Source organism: Myodes glareolus, chromosome 6, assembly GCF_982192425.1.
Source record: "Myodes glareolus chromosome 6, mMyoGla1.1, whole genome shotgun sequence".
Classification (NCBI taxonomy): Eukaryota; Metazoa; Chordata; class Mammalia; order Rodentia; family Cricetidae; genus Myodes; species Myodes glareolus.
This window is the reverse complement of record NC_142031.1, coordinates 91470315-91491557: the sequence shown is the minus strand read 5'-3', so window position 1 is coordinate 91491557 and position 21243 is coordinate 91470315. Positions and strand designations below refer to the sequence as shown.

The window sequence follows — 21243 nt, the reverse complement described above, 5'->3', positions numbered from 1 at the left end:
TAGCAACTATGTTAAAAGGTCAAAGGTGAAACTAATTTTAACTGTTATTTCACTTACAGTTTGTTAAAGTTGTTTCAGTACATAACTAGAAAAACATGAATGAGATAATTTTTTAAAAATCAAAATGTCTTCAAAACTGGTATGTTTGCTAGGTGTGGTAGTGCATACCTTCTCTCCAAGGATTGGAGGCCAGCCTGGTCTACATAAGTTCCTGATCAGCCAAGGCTACATAGTGAGACACTGTATCAAAATAAAAGCAAAACAAACGAAAACAAGAAAACCACCACCACCACCACCACCACCACCACCACCACCAACAACAACAACAAAACAAAGCACCACCACTGCTGTAATAGGAACCTGCTTGCTTGTTCCTGGCTGCTCAACCCTGAAATAATCACAGAGAAGTCTTATTATTCACAATACTGATTGGCCAATAACTTAAGCGTATTTCTCGCTAACTCATATCTTAAGTTAATCCACCTCCATTAATCTATGTTTACCACAAGTCTGTGGCTTACTGGGTAAAGTTCCAGCATCTGTCTCTGATGGACCTACATGGCTTCTCCACCTCCACCTTCCTTCTCCCAGCATTCAGTTTAGTTTTCCCCGCCTAGTTCTACTCTTTTGCCCTATGACAGGTCAAGACAGTTTCTTTATTCATTAATCAATAAAAGCAACACATATACAGAAGGACTTCCTACATCATGCCACCACCAAGAAAAAAAAAACCCAAACCCTCAAACCTGGTATGTGTATTGTACTTAAAGCACTTCTTAATTCACTAGCTACATTTCAAGTCTTAATAGTCATACGTGGTTAGAGGCTTCCTGTATTGGGTAGTGTAGCTCTGGAACAAACCTTTTTACTAGTGTTTTCTGGGGAGTGATACATTAGGAGAACTGGCTGATGCCATGGAGTTTGTATAGATGGCCTCCAACTTCTCTGACAGGTAGTTCTGAAATACCCATAATGCACTGCCTTTCATAGAAGAGCTATACTAGCAAAGTGCATTTCTTTACTGTCAATAGTTTTTTAAGTATTAAACTTTCTCCAGATAATAGTCTCATAATAGTTCTTTTTTGTTTTTGTCATGTTGGTATTTTAACATAGGGCTCTTCTGTACAGGCTAGGCTGGTCTTGAACTTGTGATCTGCATATTTCTGACTCCTAAGTGTTGTGCTACATATAGTTGTTACTAAAATTTTTAAATTACAATTATTTATGTGTATGCACATGTATACCATGATGTGTGTATGTATGTGTCCCATAATGTGTGTATGTGCATGTATACCATGGTATGTGTATATGTAAACCATGGTGTGTGTGTGTGTGTATGCGTATAACATGATGTGTATGTGTACATGTAAACCATGATGTGTGTGTATGTATATGTATACCATGGTGTGTATGTGCATGTATGTGTATAACATGATGTATATGTGTACATATAAACCATGGTGTATGTGTGCGTGCATGTGCATATGTGCGAGTGTGCATGTGTGTGCACGTGTATGTGTGTGCATGTGCATGTGTGTGCATGTGTATACCATGGTGTGTGTGTATGTGTATAACATGATGTGTATGTGTACATGTAAACCATGATGTGTGTATACGTACATGTATACCATCATGTGTATATGTACATGTAAACCATGGTGTGTGTGCATGTGCGTGTGTGTGCTTATGTGTACGTGTGCATGTGTGTGCATGTATGTGCATGTGTGTGCATGTGTGTGTGTGTGTGTGTGTGTACCATGGTGTATGTGTAGATCAGAGGACACCTTGCTGGCGTCGGTTCTCTTCTTCCACCATGTGAGTCCCAGAGACAGAATCAGGTCTTCATGCCTGTTGGCAAGTGCTTATCCACTGAGTCATCTCACCAGCCCATAACTGTTATTTTTACACCTTAGTTTTATAATGCAATTATCCATAAAAACCATTTAAGTTGCACAGGTTTTAAGTGTGTGAAAAATTCTCACAATGAAAACATACTGTCAATTTTGTTTTTAAAAAAACTTGTCAAATCTGGAAGATTCAAGGAACTAATTTTAAGTTGAGTCCTTTATTTCATATGACATAACCCTTGTTCCTTTGATTTTAGGATTTGAGGGCTACAAATTGCAGACATACCGTGTTGTCTTATCATAAGCAATTAGAGCTAAATCATTTTATTTAATTGCAGAACCACCATCAGCCAGTACATTTGAATTATTCATCTCTTCGTCAAGTTGCAGAAGGCACCAGTACTTCTGAAATGTGGCAAAATGACTTGAGACCATTGCTGATAGAACGCTATCCAGGATCACCCGGAAGCTATTCTGCCCGTCAGGTAAGAACATAGCTCACTCTCCTAAGGGCTTTAAATGCTTTGCTTTACCGTGGGGGATAAGATGATGGCTAAAGTTCTGAGTTGTGTAATATCTGGATACAACATCTCATTACTCACTAGCAGAGGTAGTCGAGGAAGTTGAACATCGGAGAGTAAATGTCTGTTCTGGATTGAGCGATACCCATGCACTGAAAATCAGTTTTTGTGTGAAATCACTGTCTTGGCTATAGCAGCAACAATACAGGATACTAACTCCTCCACTCTTGGTCACTTCAATAACACATTCCGAGCTTGCTAACCAACTTTTGTGGACCCGAGAGTCCAAACTTCAACAGTATTTTATAGTGCTTGCTTAGCAGTTTTGAGGCAAGAGGGGGTCACTGAGCTACTAGTTTTCTTTCCTCTTGTGGGAAATGTGTGTGTGTGTGTGTGTGTGTGTGTGTGTGTGTGTGTGTGTGTGTGGCTATGCATAGTGATCAGCTTCTGTCTAGAGTTGAACTTCTCAAACATTTACTTTGATCCACAGTAGAAACCTATTGTGTGTTTCACAAAGATGTATAGCAATATATTTAGCTGTAGCCTAAGTTTTTGGAAAACTACTCATTATCTGTAATTTATTTGAATATTGTAAATTCTCTTTTGTGAACTGAAGGAAATGCTCACGGTGACCACTAACCTGGTTTCTAGGTTCACTGATTTTATTGCTGCGGTTCGGATGGCACTGCCGTCAAGGGTAGAACAAGCTGTAAACGGGGCTAGACCTTGAACTTCGCTGTGCAGTGTCAATGGGCCTGAGCAACGTGAAATCCTACCTCTCCATGTCTGCTTTTTCCAACTAATCCCATTCAGGGGGAGAGCTTGGGAAGGAACGAGACTGGCCTCTCAAAGCCCCTTACTGAATATTCTACTTGCTCAACTTCTTCGACAAAAACCTTGGCAACACAACGACCGCTGTGCCTGCATGTTTCATTTACCCAACTCATAGCTCTTCTTTATCTACGATGAAGCTTCTGTCCTCCAAGTGTAACCTTGGCAGCCGTGTTTGTTGGCTTTTTAGCCTCCTGCCTTCTGTTTGAATAGCTCCTCTACTGAGACCTTAACGAACTTAGTTCTTTCAGCCTTAAGGAATATATGTGTATCTGAGGATAAATGGCCTTCTGAGTAAGAAAATGTAAAAGTAAAACCAAGTGAGTATTATAGCCATGGATGATGCCGGCGGTGGCAGGATGATGACGCTACTAAGATGGCTAACTTTCATCCTTCCCTTCCTCACTTCCTCCTTTCCTTTCTTTTTATTCATAAATATTTTTTGATATACAATATCTGTCTTCAATCCAGGCTGGCCTAGAACTTACCATGTAGCCCAGGATGGACTTAAACTTGAGACAATCCTCTTGCCTTACTCTCCCAGGATGTATTATTTACAGTTAAGTGTGTACTAGCAATTTGAACCTCAGATCTGCTTGATTTTCTATCACTGGAGGTTTGGGGAAAATTAGATCAATGGTAAATGAACTTCTGCCCCACAAGAATTTTTTTAAATACTCTGAATTCTTGTTTGCCAAAGTCCTCAGCTCATCATCAGAAAACAGTCCACGGCTATGATACTCTCTTGATTTCACCTTCTGCATTTTCTCACTCTGCTGATTCAGAAGTCTGTCTGTAATCAGATACACATATGCATACTTGAAGCCCAAGTTCCTTGTTTATGGACTCTGGAAGGCCATAAAATAGTGAACATTGTTGAAGCTCTGTCATTTATGGAACATACAGCATAAACAGCACACATAGGTATTTCTATGATTTAAAAGATATACATTCAGTCACTGGAGTGTTGTATGAGGCCGCTTGTTTATTCCCGGCTGTTCAGCCCCGAAATAACCACACCGAAACTATATTAATTAAATCACTGCTTGGCCTATTAACTCTAGCTTCTTATTGACTAGCTCTTACATCTTAATTTAACCCATTTTCATTATTTTATATTTTACCACGAGGCTCATGGCTTACTGGCAAGATTCCAACTGGCGGCTTGTGTCTGTCTCCAGTGGAGCTACATGGCTTTTCACTGACTCTGCCTACTCTCTCTCTATATCTCTTCCAGCCTGGCTATGTTCTGTTAAGCCATTGGCTGAAAGCAGCTTCTTTACTCATTAATCAGTAAAAAGCAACACATATTCATAAGGACTTCTCACACCACTGGAGAGCTGGCTCAGAAGAATCAGAATGTAATAGTCTACCAGGCCTCTCTCTTCATCAATTCCTGGAGGGCAGATCTTTGATCCCTTTGAGTCAGGGAGACAATGGTGCTTAAGTCTTAGGAATATTGAGATAAAAGCAGTGGTTGGGGGAACTCCCTTCAGCCTTCTGGTGGAGACATAGAGTCTAAATAAATCTGAAAGTTCAAAAACACCATGAGTATCCTAACTTCATCTTAGTTACTGATAGAACTAAAAATATATATGTTGCATACACAAAGGTTCCTTCAGGGACAACTATCTGGGGATCTTGCTGAGGTGTTTTTTTTTTTTTTTTTTGTGGATGTGTGGATGTTACTATACATATGGATGTTAGAAGTCACAGCCAACTGAGATGAGAAATGAGGTTCCGGGTGAGGCTTCTAAGCAATGCTAACAGATAACCTTTGACAGATACTTTAAAATCCCAGTTCACTTCTCAGGCTTCTGTTGGTGTCAAGAAGCCATTTTAGGGAACGGTTTGTCATCTGGACACCAGATGTTCTGGAGTTGTGCAAAGTCTAGGGACAACTCCTTTTCATCTTTGGAAAAACTCATCTTAGATGCACAGTGATTTCTCCCTCTAGTCCAACAACTGATGTTCTGGGTGTGTGACTTTCACACGTTCTCGTTACACTAACCCACATTTAGCGTTACAGCCGGCTCCTACGCCGCGTCACAGACCTCCGCGAGCATAGCACAGCACAGGAGTTGCGGGGAATAACAAAGTAAATGCGACGGGAAAGCTGGCTTTAAATGCTTCTTGTGATGACGTGGGGAGGACAGCATGTAGAGTAGTGGAAAGGAAGGGGGGAACGCAAAACGCTGTTTAAGGTAAAGACTAACTCAGCAGCTGCACTCACCAAAGGGATCCCTCTGTTTGTTTGGCTCCTTTAAGATCGATGGTGTGTCTCCGAGCCTCCAGCCCTCTGTGTAAGCTCCTCTCTCCTTGGAAGCTTCCTGCTCGAGTTTGTCCAAAGCCCTTTCTGCCTGTGTGTCGTGTTATATCAGCAGGCTGTAGACCACACAGGACTTGGCCGGCATAGAAAATCCTGTGTTTCTTTGGAAGGGAAAAAAAAATCCCTCCATTTGTTTCCAGCGATTGTGAGCTATTTGTTCATCAACCCAGTGTCCCTCCTTCCTAGATGTTAGCGGTGGGACAAATTGTCAGTTATTATAATGTCTGATTTGTGACTGAGGTTGAGAAATGTTTTTAATAAGGTACCTTGCAAAGACAAGCACAATACTAGAGGGGGAATAAAGAAATATAAAGAGAGAAATGAGGCCAAGGAAAAATAAGGGTGGGGAAAAGCAAAATGCAATCGCGATGAGTTCCTCCCTCATTTCTCACACCATAAGACTTTAAATTTCCAAGGAAGACACTTTCAGTCCCTGGCATACTGTTCCTTTCTCCACTTCCTGCTTCCCGGCTCAGTCACCGTGCTGCTCAGAAGACCCAGGGTGGCCGGGAGGCAGTGCAGAGAGAACCAGGTCTGCACCTAGCTTGGATGCAGAAGAAAGACTTGGGTCAGAGTTACTTATTGATTCTTACGTTAGGCAGAGCCTGACCGTATCCCCATCCATCTGTTGCTGTGGAAACTTTCTGTACAACCCTCAGCTGGGGGGTGCTTGTATCTTCCACTAGTGTTCACGTCACACGAATATTTGTAGGACAAATTCTGTGTGTGTGGCACATGCGCACACACGTGCACACAGAGTTGCCATTTGTAATGCTCTGAGAGCTTAGGGCGGAGGCTTATAGATTTGATATGCTTAACTTCTCAGACTTCCCCAGATTCTTACACATGTTAAAAGTAGCCTCCAGGAGTGCTGAGCTGGATTTGTCCCTCGACCATGATAGATGGCTAAGGGGACAAAGCAAGTGTAGAACGTTATGTAAAGTAGGCCGCTTTTCCTACAAAAGAACATCCCTTCCCTCTTTTAAATATGTGCGCTTGTATGCTGGTGAAGTCTGTGTAATCTAGGAAAGGGATGTAAACCAATCAACAGCAGATTGCTGGTGTTGGGAAATATTGACAACTGAGTGGGATGAATAAGTAGACGAAAAGCTAGGAGTGAGGGCGCTTGGCCTCTTCCTTTCAATTGCTATGAACTAAAATGACAACCAGTAGTAATGTTATTTCTGCCAGTAAGCATGCAGAGCATGTATTCCCCTACTCCCAGTTTGGAATGATGAGGAAGAAGCATGAACTCCATGCTAGCCTAGGGTACTTAGTTTCATTCCAGCCTATAGGACTATAGAGTAAGACTCTGTTTCGGACAATAACCAAGGAGGCATCACATACCGTTTTAGAGACACAGCTAACAAATTAAAACCACTGTTTCCATCAGCACATCATAAGGCGGATTCAGAGACTTCAGGCTGAGTGGGTCGTGGAAGTCGACACCTTCTTGAGTGAGACACCCTATGGGCAACGGTCCTTCTCAAATATCATCAGCACTCTTAACCCGGAAGCTAAACGACACTTGGTCCTTGCCTGCCACTATGACTCCAAGTATTTCCCTCGATGGAACAACAGAGTGTTTGTGGGGGCCACTGATTCTGCTGTGCCGTGCGCAATGATGTTGGAACTTGCTCGTGCCTTAGACAAGAAACTCCATTCCCTGAAGGTAACTGCTTTCTTTCTGTTGACTCCTGGGATGAAAAAGAAATCAGCAGCGGCTCTGTGAATTCTAGAATCTTTGGAGGAAAAGTCACTTGGAAATTAAAGCTTTGGGGTACATTTTAAAATAATTTGTTATTAAAAAAATAAGAGATCGAAGGAGTGGTATTTGGAAGATCGCATGCATGGTAATACTGCCCACATTACCATGGGCGGTAATTCACAGACAGATGACAGCGTGTCCGTTAACTGACAGCTGAAATCCAATTGAGCACAACTGTTTCTTTGCAAATAATGAAGTAAAAGGAAGGATGGAGCAGGCTTAAATAGCGGGTTATGTTTCCTAGAGGACTATGCTTATTCTTCTTTGTTTCCACAGCCGTAAAACATCACAACCTTCTGCCGGGAGAGGGTGGCTCTGGAGTTGGGGGAGGGCGGTGGGAGATCTCCAGCGTGTAGTAATTCAGACACACTGAGAAGCAAAGCACAAGGCAGAAACGTGTCTTCGCTGTACCTGCGGATCAGGGCTTAGCTTTTCATAGCATAGCAGAGCTTTTGTTATGCCTGAAGCTCAGAACACTTCTGGGACTCTCAGATTTTATTTCAGATTTATTTCTCTGTGTTCTTAAGGGTGTATTGGGGGAAAGTGCTAAACGAGACGTTTTATTCTGATACTGCTCATAACAGTAAACATGACGAAGTGAATACAAAAACTTTGTTCACAGGCAGCAAATACTACCCTGGGCATTATGATGGTCCAGCCTTTGATACAATGAGAGTATAGAAATAAAAGGTTTATCTTGTAATGGAAGTAACAGAGATATTTGGTTCTGTTTTTGCTGGATATTCAGAACTTGAAGAAAGCAAGGATTGTTTATACCCTTTCAATACCTGTTTCACATTTTATTTTGTTTTCTGAGCCTTCTATGATGTCTTTGTACGGCTGTGTCCCGCTTTGAACTGTAACCGCCCCAGCAATGGATGAGGGAACCCATAAGCAGACATGCCATTTTAAGTTTTCATGCTTACGATTCTAACAGAAAGACATGGAGTGAACAAGATGCGACTTAAAGGCATAGTTCTGCTTGGCACACAGTTCTGCTTAGCTGACCCACTTTGCCGTCGTCCCACACAGCACACACCTGCTGTTAGTATGAGAAATAGGAAGGGCCAAGGTGGGCGTTGTGGTGTATTCCTGTAATCCCAGCTCTTGTGAGGCTGAGGGAAGGGGGCTGGCATCACTTGGAGGCCATCCTGGACTACACAGCAAGTTCCAGGTGAACTAGGGCTACGTAGAGAGACCCTGCCTGACAAAGGTAATAATAATTATAATAGTAGTGCCAGTAATAGCAGAAAGAAAAGAAGCAGAAAGGACTGAATTGTTGAAAGGGGACCCTCATGAAATTATTTCAGACACTGTATGCCTTCTCCAAACTACCTTCTCTATTAGAGGTGAGGGGTGATGGGAGCAATCGTTCGAATGGGCTAATTTTAAATGCAAACTGTAGCCGATTTTGACTGAATTTGTGGGATGTACATTCTTTTGCTATCATGGACTGGGCAAGTGGTGGTGGGAAGCTGTCCTGATGGTAGATGATATTATCGTCCAGCTCTCTGCAGCCCTTCCCACCGACCTCCTGTAACAGGACAGCAATCACATATTGACATCTTGTACCTTGTGCCTTTGCTGTGGCCTCCCATTGTTGTCAGTGACACATCCTTGTCCCTTGACTGTTGACGCCTTTATTGACTTGTCTTGGACAGTGAGACGGTAGGGATGTAAGGTGGGTATGTGCATGCCATCCCCAGGGAAGTCAGGGAGATCGGGTGAACAGCGTGCTGAGCAGTGGGGTCTTCAGGCTGCCCTCCATTTCTAGCATCAGAAAGGCAGCAGCAGACAGAGGACTAGAGGCTCCTTCTCCAGAGAAGGCAGAGGCCACAGAAAGGGATGCTGGGGGTGGGACATTTGGTGATCTTCAATGAGAGCATCGACTAGACACAAGATTGCTCTGAAGTGACCGCGGTAGAACCAACCAATTTGTGTCTCCCGTGAACATTTTAGTACCGTGTTCTCCAATACAAATGAACGGCAGATATTGGCAAACAGTTTCCATTGTGGAAGACAGCAAGAAAAGCTAATTATGCAAATTGAAACATGAAGTCGGAGGAAACAGAATAGTGTAAGGGGCAGAAGATGGCTTGACACTACTTAAAAATCCTTAGAGACAAAAGAGTTTATATTCATGAAACAAAACAAGAATATTTAATAACAGAATAATCACATCATAGCAAAGAGCTCTTGGAAATTTGAAATTAAAAATATTATTCAAAAAGTCACTAAGAACATAGAATTCTGAAGTAAATGAAATAGCTTTTCTAGAAAGAAGAAAAAGAACCAAAGTAAAATAATATTGAGTTCTTTTGTGGGATCATCCCAGGTCATATAAAAAGTAGCAAGAATGAAAATGATGCTGGACTTCTCAGTAGGAATCTTGGAAGCTAGGAAACAATGGCGTTATGCCTTAAATTTTCTTTTAAAAAAATCATTTGCCACATGAAATCACAGTGCAAAGACTTTTTTTTTACGTGTTTAAAATATCAGTAGTTTTTGCTCTTATGCACTGTTTCATTTTAAAAGTGTTACCTAAATTTGATCCAGCAAAAATAAGGGAGAAAAAAAATCCGGGAAGCCAGAGAAGATGAAGTCCTGGGGTTCTAGGTACTGGAGAAGAAGAGGTGGGCCCCAGGGTGGTGTGAAAGGTGAGAGAGGAAGTGAATGGCTGGGCAAGTGAGCAGCCAGCTTAGGCTGTACCAAGGAGAGAGAGAAAGGTTCTGAGAAGTGTGTGTCTGTACAAAATAAAGTCTGTGTTGTCTGGGTCCATTCACCCTCAGCCCTGGTATTTCACACTCCTCCATTCCCTAACCTGTAGTTCCTTACCTCGCCCAGGCTCACCCCCAAGTAGTGGCCTTGATTTCCTCTTGCCAGTCTCTTTAGATGCCAGTCTCTCTGCTTAGGCACTAAATTCCATCTTCTGATCGAGGGAAGAGGAAGTGGTGTCCTAGGAGGCAAATGGAAGAATTGTACCCAGGATGGAGCAGCAGTTATGCTGGATGTGGTCAAGAATGGCGAAGACTGAGAGTTGACCTTTGGATTTAGCAATGTACAGGTCGTAGGTGTTCTTGACAAGATCAGTTTCAGTAGCTGGAGGATAGGAAGCCTGAAGGGACAGGCGTAAGGACAAAACGCATGGAGAGCTTGGAGAATGTGGTTCCATTGGTAGAGCACTTGCCTTGTATGCGTGGGGGCCTCGGTTCAATCCCCAACATTACCAGATTTTTTTTTTTAAAAGTGGAACTCAAAAATAGAATTCTGACACAGTGTAAACACGGAATCTCTTCTAGCAAGGTTTTCTATGAATAGGGGACCAGGTCAACAGTGGAGGTGGTACGCCCATAGCAATATCCAGCAAAGACAGGAAACTTGATGTAGGGGAAATCGTGTTTGCTAAAGCAGTGCCCTCTAGAACTAGGAATTTAGTGCTTATGTGGAGAGATTGGAGTCTAATGGGACTGGCAAGAAGAAATCGAGGCCAGCACTGGGAAGTGAGGATGGGTATTGTAAGGACTGTAAGCTAGGGAGAGTGTGAAACACTGGGGTTGAGAGTGGGTGGACCCAGAAAATACACACAACTTACAGTTAACACAAGAGGCTGCACTGAAATTTCTGATCATGGATTTTTTTTTTCCTGAGACAAGGTTTTACTGTATAACAGCCCTCGCTGTCTTGGAACTCACACTGTAGACCAGACTGGCTTCGAACTCACAGAGCTCCACCTGCCTCTGTCTCCCAAGAGCTGGGATTAAAGGAGTGTGCTGCCATTGCCTGGCTGCTGCTCACAGATTCTAAGTTAGCAAATGGCATGGTTGTTTCTTTTGTCCAGACCAGGTTCGGTCTCTTGAGAATAATCACAGAACAGGTAGAGAATGGTGTTCCGTGTTATTATTGTTCCATGAGAATGTGGCTACGGAGAGAGAAATATTGAAGTGTATATAAGGGAAGGGCTGGAATGATTACCAGGAATTTGACCAAACATGGAATAAATAGGGTCCTTCTAGGAGTGTAGCTGCGAAGAGGTGAGATTAAGTGGATTTGGAGATTCTGGTGAGATTGAAGGACTTGGGAATTTGAATACCCAAAGGACTGATCTGCACAGGGGAATCATGGTCAGACAATAAAAAAAAATGTAAATCTTTTTAGTTTGCTCAAATACTGTCCCACAAAGCCTTGCTTCATGCCCCAAGGACTTCATCTCTCCTTTCTCCCCATCTTCAGCGGAGGAATGTTTTATGCTCGAGCCTCTTGGCATATTACATACCATGCTTATGTATTTCCCTCTCCTAGCTCACCAAATGTATAGGCTCTGAAGAAAAATACTATAATTATTATGTTTGTGTCCCTACAACATTCCAGACTCTTGAACTAAAATCCAGTAACACATTTCAGACTTTGGTAAGGTGAGAAGAAGGTACCCAGTTGTTCTAGGTTGGGTACCCAGGAAGCACATTACGAGGTGGAACCTCATCTGATGAGCATTCAGGTCAGCTAGTAGGGAGTGGCCTTGGATCAACATTGGCCGCCGGGAGAGGGATGAACCGGGATTAGGAGGAGTGAGCCAGGGAGCTGTGGTGCAGGTTTTACAACAGCCTCAGCCAACCTCTGGGGAGCTGTGGAGGTGGTGGCCCTGTAGAGAGGCCTCAGTGCCTGGTCACAGGATGTAGGACACTCCCAGAGCTGCAGCCCAGGAGAGGCTGCAGCTGGGGCCACACATGCACCTGAAGGGGAGCTCTGTGGCATGCTGCCATGTGCATTACAGCAGCCCCACAGTCTAACTGTTCGCTAGGGAGTAAGACCAAATGTGAGACATTTAGTTTTAGAAAGAGTGGAATTTGCATGGTCTGATGGTGTTTGGAACGGAAGCGGTGTGAAGTAACTTTTGGCACATTTTCACTTGCTTGGACATCTTCGTTTCATGGAACATCTTTTTGCTCAGTTACTAGGAAAGAATGTGAGTTTTTAATTGACTGTATAGCATTTTTTGCTCCTTTTTGCCCATCATGACCACCATGAACCCATCCTGCAGATATAGTGTTCATAGATACCTCTGAAGACAACCCCAGGTCAATATGTCCTCACGAAGTGCTTTTTAAATATAGTTTGAGAGTCTGTGATTGGTCGGCTTTAGAGTTTCCGTTGGTTTTGTTTTATTTTCCAAATTGTATTTTTTACCAGGATGTCTCTGGTTCCAAGCCAGATCTCTCGCTCCAGCTAATTTTCTTTGATGGAGAAGAGGCTTTTCTTCACTGGTCTCCTCGAGATTCTCTGTATGGGTCTCGGCACTTAGCTCAGAAGATGGCAGCAACCCCACACCCCCCTGGATCGAGAGGCACCAACCAACTGCATGGCATGGTTAGTCTGAGTTACCTTGGCTCTATAACTCCGTCCCTGTCTCCAGAGAAAAGGCTCCTAAGACCAAGTAAAGACCTAGAAGTGCCACGAAATCTTCAGAGCACTGTTTATTGTAGAACATTCCTTGGCAAGCCCTGGATTTTTGAGGAATCCCAGAGCTAAAAAGAATGATTCTGTGTTAGAAGCTGCGTTTGGCTGAGCTTAATTAAAATGATGTGAAAGTCACATTAAAGAGCCATTAGATTCAGTATGTGAGCACACCCCCACCCCAAATACTGTGCGGTGTGGAGAGAGAAAGCCTTTTTCAGGCAGAGGGAGAATGAACATCACAGGGAATGGAGCAAAAAGGACAGAGTGAGGAACTTCCCATGCGCTTAAGGCAGTCCAGTGACTGCAGCGTGAATGGTCACCTTGATGCGGTAGGTTGATTTGGCATTTTTGATGGGAGGGTAGAGACATTCTAAGGATGCCTTAAAATTCTGCTGCTATTACTAAGTAGTGGGCCCAGCTCCAACCTCAATTCATCCTCATTCTGTGCCCTGCCAGTAAATCCTCTTCTGCGACTCTCTTCCCATCCCTGATCTTCATTTTGTCGTAAGTACCCACCAACCCCAGCTTGGAACTTTGTGCTATGCTTGGGACTTCCTTCCTCCCAGTGTTCTCCACATTCTCCCTGACCCCTCCACTCTGCTGGACACATCCCCATTGTTTCTCATGTTGCTGGCCTTCACCCTAGGATTCAAATGAACAATCATTGTCATCTAAGAGTTTTGCTAACACGCCTCATATGAACATGACTTTCTCAGGTACACTGGCAGCTTGCCATGGGTCAAAGAAAGGTAGTCAGTACCTCACTCATTCACTTGTTCCTGAGTGACTCAGCAGGGTGCAGAAAAAGGAGAGAGACCTAGATCATTAGTAGTTATTTACCAATCAAGATATATAATCCACAGTGATGGAAAGGACCATTTATTTCCCAGACAGAAACTTATCTAGTCTCATGAAATGTGTCCTATTTCAAACAAGCATTTACCCAAAAAGAATGAACATATATATCAATTATATATGTGTATATGTATGTATCACTTGTGTATATGATGTCTTTGGAATCGCGAAGTCTGAAAGTATTTACTCAGCATGTGGCAGATTTCACTCTAGGTAGTTAATCGAACATTATTTCACTTACCTAAATCAGGAAGACTTAATCTAGGATGTGGCCTTCAGGGAGTCCTCAAGCTTGCTGATGTTTTACGATTCAAATAAGCTAAGGAACAGTGGCTTAATATGGAAGGTTATAACCGGGAGACTTTAGAGACTAGCTAAACTGAGCGTCTTGATTGCCACACAAGGAAAAGGCGATCCAGCAGCATGATGTATACAGTTTCCTTTAGAGGAATTTCTCTTGTGTGCTGCGTGAGTCATAGCTTCCGTCCACATGCACCCCTATCATTACAGATTAAAGTTAAACGCCTAATTATAATGACATAGATGATCAGACATGCCTGAACTCCCGTTCAAAAGCGAAGCAAATGTATTCTTTTTCAGTTCATGAAATATACATCAAATTTGCCTTCCTAATCTATCCTTGGTTATGCTCATCTGGTGTATGATACATCGCCATATATCCATGTTACATAAGAAAGACCTAAAAAGTTCTCTACAGTGGTTAGAAAATATTATTAAACCTGTTGTTCATTCATATAACTCTCTGTGTGATTCTCAAGTATTTAAACGTATTTAGTTTGGACTCTTTTTCTCTATTAATGGACCTAAAACATGCTTCGGTGGTGACTGTGATTAATTAATATTTTTCTCCCTTAGGATCTGTTGGTCTTACTAGATTTAATTGGAGCTGCAAATCCAACATTTCCCAATTTTTTCCTCAAGACTACCAGATGGTTTAGTAGACTCCAAGCAATTGGTAAGCACCAGTTATGAAGGAGCAAAATATTGTGTCTTCCTACTGACAAGCACTACTCTTTAAAATTCAAAATTCATGATTTAAGTGTACTCTTTAAATGCTTAAAACACTTGGCTGACTTTTGACTTACCCTACCAATTAGTTCATTATTCCTAATTTGTCAACAGGCCCAATTTATTTTCCTGCATGGAATTCTATTTCGAAATGTGAACATCAAAACATTACATTTGTAGAATCTTAGAACTTATGCCAGAAGAAACTCTTGAATTTAACTTAATTTCCCATCTCTTTTTAGTCTCCTGTTTCCTTTGCCTTATTTTCCAGGACTCCATGTGTTCCCTTATTTCTTCTCCCCAAATGCACATAACAATACATTTACTTTATTGAGATAAAAATCAACTGTGCTGTTCTCCTTCACGGATTCTCTCTAACTATGTCTTTAATTGTATAAGAAAAAATGTACTCCGTGGACAAGGAGATATAAATATTGACAAACAGGAATATTATTTTGGTTGGTAGTTGGGGCTTTCTCAATCTTCTTAAAAATCGCACTACACATGTATGCTTCCTGGTGGGTACAGTTTTACCCTTGTGATTTAACATCACAGAAATGAGCAGCTGCCCTAGGAGTTCCTTCATCCTTGTTTCCTAATCTCATGGTCTCTTACCGTCTTGTAACAGACGGCATTACGGGTGATGTACAACACGAGCTGTATGTTACAAGATGACGAGAGCGCTGGGTTGTGTGTAGGTCAGTGGTTCTCAAACGTTAGAGTGGCTCAGAGTCCCCCGAGTGCTTGCTGAGGCCTAGATTACAGGGCTGTGCCCCAGAATTTTCGATTCGTTAAACCTGACATTGTACCTGCTAATTTGCATCTCTCAGTCATTCCCAGGTGGTGCTGAGGCCACTGATCAGGAACCACACTAGAACTCACTGACAGAGGTCACAGTAGATGACTTTCCCCAGAGTGGCCAGTCGATTTTCTTCATCCTCTGCTCTGGTAGCCCACTTAAGCCCAGCATCCCTCTGTAAGCATTCCCCATGCACCTTCTGGATCAATTGACATCTGCACCTGAGTTTTCCCGACACCTTTGACTCTCATGTTCTCCTTCTCAATCTCTCCCTCGTTCTGTTGAGATTCTACCCTTAAAGAGGTTCTCACCAGCAAAGCCATAGTCGTGTGTGACTCTTCGTTTCTAATCTCCTCTAAAATATACCTAGGTGAAGTCTAGACACTTATTGTCACAGATGTGGCTGTGTTCACGGATATGTGTCTACAGAAGAATTCCTTGTGTGATAAGATTTCAAGCTCCCTAAGTAAGGATGCATTTTAAGTCTTGATCAGATAAAACTAGATATTCACCTACTGTCTGATTGTTGCCTGCAGAACAAGAACTCTATGAATTGGGTTTGCTCAAGGATCATTCTTTGGAGAGAAAGTATTTCCAGAATTTTGGTTATGGAAATATTATTCAAGATGACCATATTCCATTTTTAAGAAAAGGTAATTATGTGTGTATTATTGTCCATGTTCATTTTCTCTTCTGTGCCTACTGTATTTGTTATATTTTATGTGCATTTTGAAATTTTTAAACACTGTCATTTACACATTCCTTTTTATCTTTTATTATTTATTATTATATGTTAATTGTACATAGCATGTCTCATTATGACATTTTCACATATGTACTTAATAGAGTTTGATCATATTCATTTCCCTTTGCCCTCTCTTGTCCCCTCCCTCTCTTGTTACTCCCCTCGCTTTTCCCAATTAATCTTCCTTCCCCCTTTTATGTATTTTTTAATGACCCAGTGGGTTTCATTAGGTTGCTTACAAGAGAGCAGACGAGAGGTTATTCATAGACATCTTACCAGTGCCTACACCAGTGATATAGATGTCTTTCCCTCCCCCAGCAACCATTATAAGTATGTGAAGTCCTCAGAGAGGGGTGAGACCTCATGAGATCTTCCATCCTCCATGACATGATGTTGTGGGCCCGATCTTATGAAGATCTTGTGAGGTCACAGATGTGATTTCAGGAGTGCCAGTGGCTATGCCATGCTTGCATTTCCCAGCGTTCTCTCCATCCTCTCTCTCTTTCTTCCATCTTTCTCACCCCTCATCTTTGATATTCACTGAGCCTTAGATGATATAGGTGTAAAATAGTCATTAAATTAATTTGAATGAGAGCTTATCTTTAAAAGGAGATATGTATATTATGCTATAGGAGATTTTTGCCCAACATGTGTCTTTTGGTTATATATCTACGAGATAAACATTAGATAATTGAACCAAGTTAAATAATGCGGAGACATCTAGACACATCTTTACCTGGCCTATATTGATGCCGGATACTATTCAGATACAGCTTGTAATAACCTAATGTCCCCTTACCAGATAATTAGATACACAGTCCCACCCATAACCAAAAAGCTGTTTGTAATTTATTCCCGCTGGGTGAGGGAAAAAAATCATTTTTTTTTAACCAACAGTGACAGTGAATATATTAACTGCACCCCAGGGCAGGACCTATTGGTCAACACAAAAATGGACTCCATGTTTTTGTGTGTGAGTGCTTTAGTTTGCTTGTTTTGTTTTGGTTATTTTTGCCTTTTTTTTTTTTTTTTTTTGGTTTGTTGCGATTCTTTTTTTAGAGAGAGGGAAATAACATGAAATTGGGAGGGCAGGGAGGTGGGGATGCTAGGGAAGGGGAAAGAATATGATCAAATTACATTGTATGAAAAATATTAAAGATGGCAAATACAGACAAAACAAAACAAAACGAAAAGAGAGCCCCTCCCCTTTACCAGCCTTCTCTCTTTGGATATCAGATGAAATCAAAGAGCCCATTATTGTTCATTGGCATGGAAAAATAAGTGGCTTGGAATGTTCCTTTCCTAGTCTTGCCCTTTTCGGTAAACAATCTACATTTATCCAGCTGCCCAAGTCAGAGTGCTGGGAGCTGTCCTTAATTCTGCCCTTTCTCTGAGGTCAACCACTACATCTTACCTGTGTGCTCGAGTCTTCAAGACAATATCTAAGCTGAACCTTATATACAGCTCCAAAATTACACAATAATTCCCATTTTCCCTGATTTGAGACAATCTAGAAGTGATGAGTCATTAAGCATAATAAATATAATAAATCGATTAATTAATTCATTAATTATGTCATCATTCATGGCTTCCTTTTTCTCGTGAAAGATGTTCTAAATTCTTGATGAGGTCTTTATTTCTCCCTACTCATAATGGATTTAGGAAATCCTAGAACCACTGACATCCTTCCTTGGCTTTTTTTAAAGTTAAGTTGCATTCTTGTCCTTTGTGTAACTTTGATGTAGCCTGGTTGATAAGCAAGATATCCTGTGTCGCGATGTGAAAATCTAAATGAACTCAGTGACTCTTAAGTCATCTCCCCACTGGTCTCTGAATTTTACTATTGCCTCTCAATTTTTTTTTTTGCACATAAAATAGAATCATCTTTTTAAAATGTAAATCAAATTATGCTAATACCGTTTTAAAGCTCTAGTGGTTTGCTGCCTTACTGAGTAAGATGGAAAGTTTACCATGACCTAAAAGGACTTCCATTTTCTGATTCTGTTTCAAAACCATCTCCCACTTCTCCTCTCGCTTCTTCCTGTGATTCTGTGGTTCCCTAACCAGGACAAGCCTTATGACCTTTGCACTTGGGAAGATGGTTGCCCATGGTGTTCATTCCTAGATCTTTGCCTGGCTTGCTTTCTCTTGGGTTTGTACCTTGATTTAAATGTTGGCTTCTGGGAGAGGACCTTCCCTGGCTTTAAACAGCTCCTCATTCAGTCCCCCTGCCCACCCTCCATCCTTATCCCCAGCCCTCATTTAGTTACTTTTGAAACGCTTTAACACTGTCTTTGATTGTATCTTGTATGTGCCTGCTCATTTCTCCACTAGGATGTAAACTCCACATAGGCCAGGTCTTGCTTTTTCACTCCTAGAGCAAGAACTTGCAGACAGTAGGTGCCTTAGCATCCTTACAGGATCGATTGACATTTGTTTGGGAAGCCTCAAAGTACTCGTACTTCAAGACATAAAGCTATCTTGAAGTAAGACATAAAGATGTCCATGTGAGACAATGAATTATCAAGTGTCTTATAAGATATCTTATAAGATATGGTGCTTGCTTTGCTCACAAATATCACTTTCTAGACGACCCCCTAGAAATCGGTACTAACTTACAAGTTGTTTCTCTCTTACCAGGTGTTCCGGTTCTTCATTTGATAGCTTCTCCCTTCCCGGAAGTCTGGCACACCATGGATGACAATGAAGAAAATCTGAATGAGTCAACCATTGACAATCTAAACAAAATTATTCAGGTCTTCGTGTTGGAATATCTTCACTTGTAGTGTTTGAATTTAGTTTGTGGTAGTTGCTTTTGTTTCAAATTCAGAAGTCAAGGTGTTATTTAAATAATCTGATTCCAGGTAAATGTTGTACTAAAACTTCCATCCTACAGATCCATTCTGTAGGTGAATGAGTATGTGATCAGTGAACCATAGAATTCTACGATGCCTTTTATTGCTCATTAATTTTCATCTAGAGACAAGAAAGGAACATGTAAAGAAATCAAAAATAAGTAACTTTTAAAACTCTTTAAATGAAAACTTTAAAATGACTCTAGGTTACTTATCAATATCGTACTTCTAAACACGTCTTAAATATGATGATGGTGTACAATATATAACTGTAGTTTTATATGTTATGTTATAGTGTCTTATATAATGTGTTATGTAATACAATGCAGACATGTATTTTGACAGCTCTTACATTTCTTCAAAAAAGCTTTGTGAAGTATATTTCTTGGAAATTAAAGTCTGAATTAAATGTTATATAGTGGGTTTGTTTTCCATGTCTATAAATGAGAAAGTGTGCTTTTTAATGAATATTCCAGTTTTCTAGAATTTTACAGCTGATTTTTTTTGTAAAAATGATATATAGTGGGCAATAAAACAACTGGAAAAGGATACAAAGGTATAATCCAATTGCATTAACAGAATCACTATGGGCTCTTTAATTGGTCTCAGTTTTTATTGCACATATTTCTTAAATAATCAAACCACATCTCTAATTTGGGGGGGCTTCCTCCCATTAATGTAATTCTAAGACGTGTATTTCCTGTTTGGATCTTGGGTTAGACAAAGACAAAAAGAACCACCAAGTGTTTCCTCAAGAGTTAATGTTTAGGTAGCATAACAGTAGCACATAAACCTCATTTTCCTGCAGTTAGATTTTTCTGGTATTCGGATTTGGGAGAGTATAGCTCCCCCCCCCCCCCCCGGAGACCCTTAGGAATCCTGGATTATCTTTAGAGATAAGAAAGAATTTATCTATAAATAACAATCTTGATCAAATGAGCACTTGGGGAATTTGCTTATTCCATATAATTGAAGTTAGTTGGGGCCACTGCTCTCTATATGTTCCGTGATCAGGGCAGACATGGTGGAAATATTCAGTGATTTTCTGAGAGTGGGTGGAGAGCGGCATGAATTGGGCTGGCTGTGAAACATTGTTGACTTTAGCCTTAAGAGCAGCAGAAGTCCTGGACAGTAATTCATTCGCTATAACCTAAGTTCTAGGTAGGAACAGGAAAATCTATAATTTTAATGACGTGGTTGCATAATTATGTACAGTGGTATAGTCACTATAATATATAAAACATTGTAATGTTTTATTTTACACAGAATTTTCGAGGATTTCTTTATATTTCGCAATGCTGGTTCTCAGGCTATAAGAATGTCTTTGTGATCTAACTTTAAAACTTTAAAGATTTAGTTATTTTTATCCATAGGACTGTTTTACCTGCATGTACATGTGCACCACATACGTGCCTGATGCCCTGGAGACTAAAAGAAGATGTCACACCCTCAGGAACTGTGACAGAGGGTTATGAGCTACCATGTGGATGCTGGGAACCAAACCTCGGTTCTCTGCAAGAACAAGTGTCCTTAACCACTGAGTTGTCTCACTAGCCCCACTTAGCTTCCTTCTTCCTTTCTTCCTTCCTTCCTTCCTTCCTTCCTTCCTTCCTTCCTTCCTTCCTTCTTTCTTTCTTTCTTTCTTTCTTTCTTTCTGAGACAGTCTCATTTATGCCATTTTGGCCTTGAACTCATTGCATAGGTGAAATGACCTTGAACTTCTGATTATCCTCTTTTCATCAGAGATGATAGACATATGCTATTATTGAATGCAGTTTCCAAGTTTCCGGGGGAAGGAACATCAAGGCTTTGTGTATGCTAGGCTAGTACTCCATCTGCTGAGCTACCTCTCCATCAAGAACAAATAGTGACTGAGTGTCAGTTAATACTGTTGACTTGTAGTCTTATATATTTTTTGCTAGGGCTGTCCTCAGACCTCACGAGGCAGGTGGTTACTACTGTTACTCTATGGTGTACAGAATAGTTAAGCGCATCCTTTAAAATCATGCAGCTAACAGATGACAAAAATGGAATCCGAACCCATAATTTTAGAGTCTGGCCTTAAAGCTCACACGTACTATGTGGTCCAGAACTTTCCATGCTGTTGTTAATGTTAAACAAAGTGACAGTTGCATATTGAACATTTCCCAGGTCATTCCCTTAGTCTGGGTCACATTCTTGAACCTTCGTTGCTAAGATTCACTTCACAT

The 21243-nt window shown here is 41.2% G+C and overlaps 1 protein-coding gene across 1 annotated transcript in view; it reads left to right on the top strand.

The window, feature by feature from the left end:
• The window catches only part of Qpct (glutaminyl-peptide cyclotransferase), a 29310-nt gene extending 9863 nt beyond the window's left edge, over positions 1-19447 (top strand). Inside the window, exons 2-7 of the mRNA XM_048416271.3 lie at positions 2186-2332; positions 6922-7200; positions 12484-12660; positions 14482-14581; positions 15970-16086; positions 18819-19447. Coding sequence (XP_048272228.3) covers positions 2186-2332; positions 6922-7200; positions 12484-12660; positions 14482-14581; positions 15970-16086; positions 18819-18964 — 966 coding nt within the window. The 3' untranslated portion in view covers positions 18965-19447. The remainder of the gene's footprint in view (positions 1-2185; positions 2333-6921; positions 7201-12483; positions 12661-14481; positions 14582-15969; positions 16087-18818) is intronic.
• The last annotated feature ends 1796 nt before the right edge of the window (positions 19448-21243 follow it).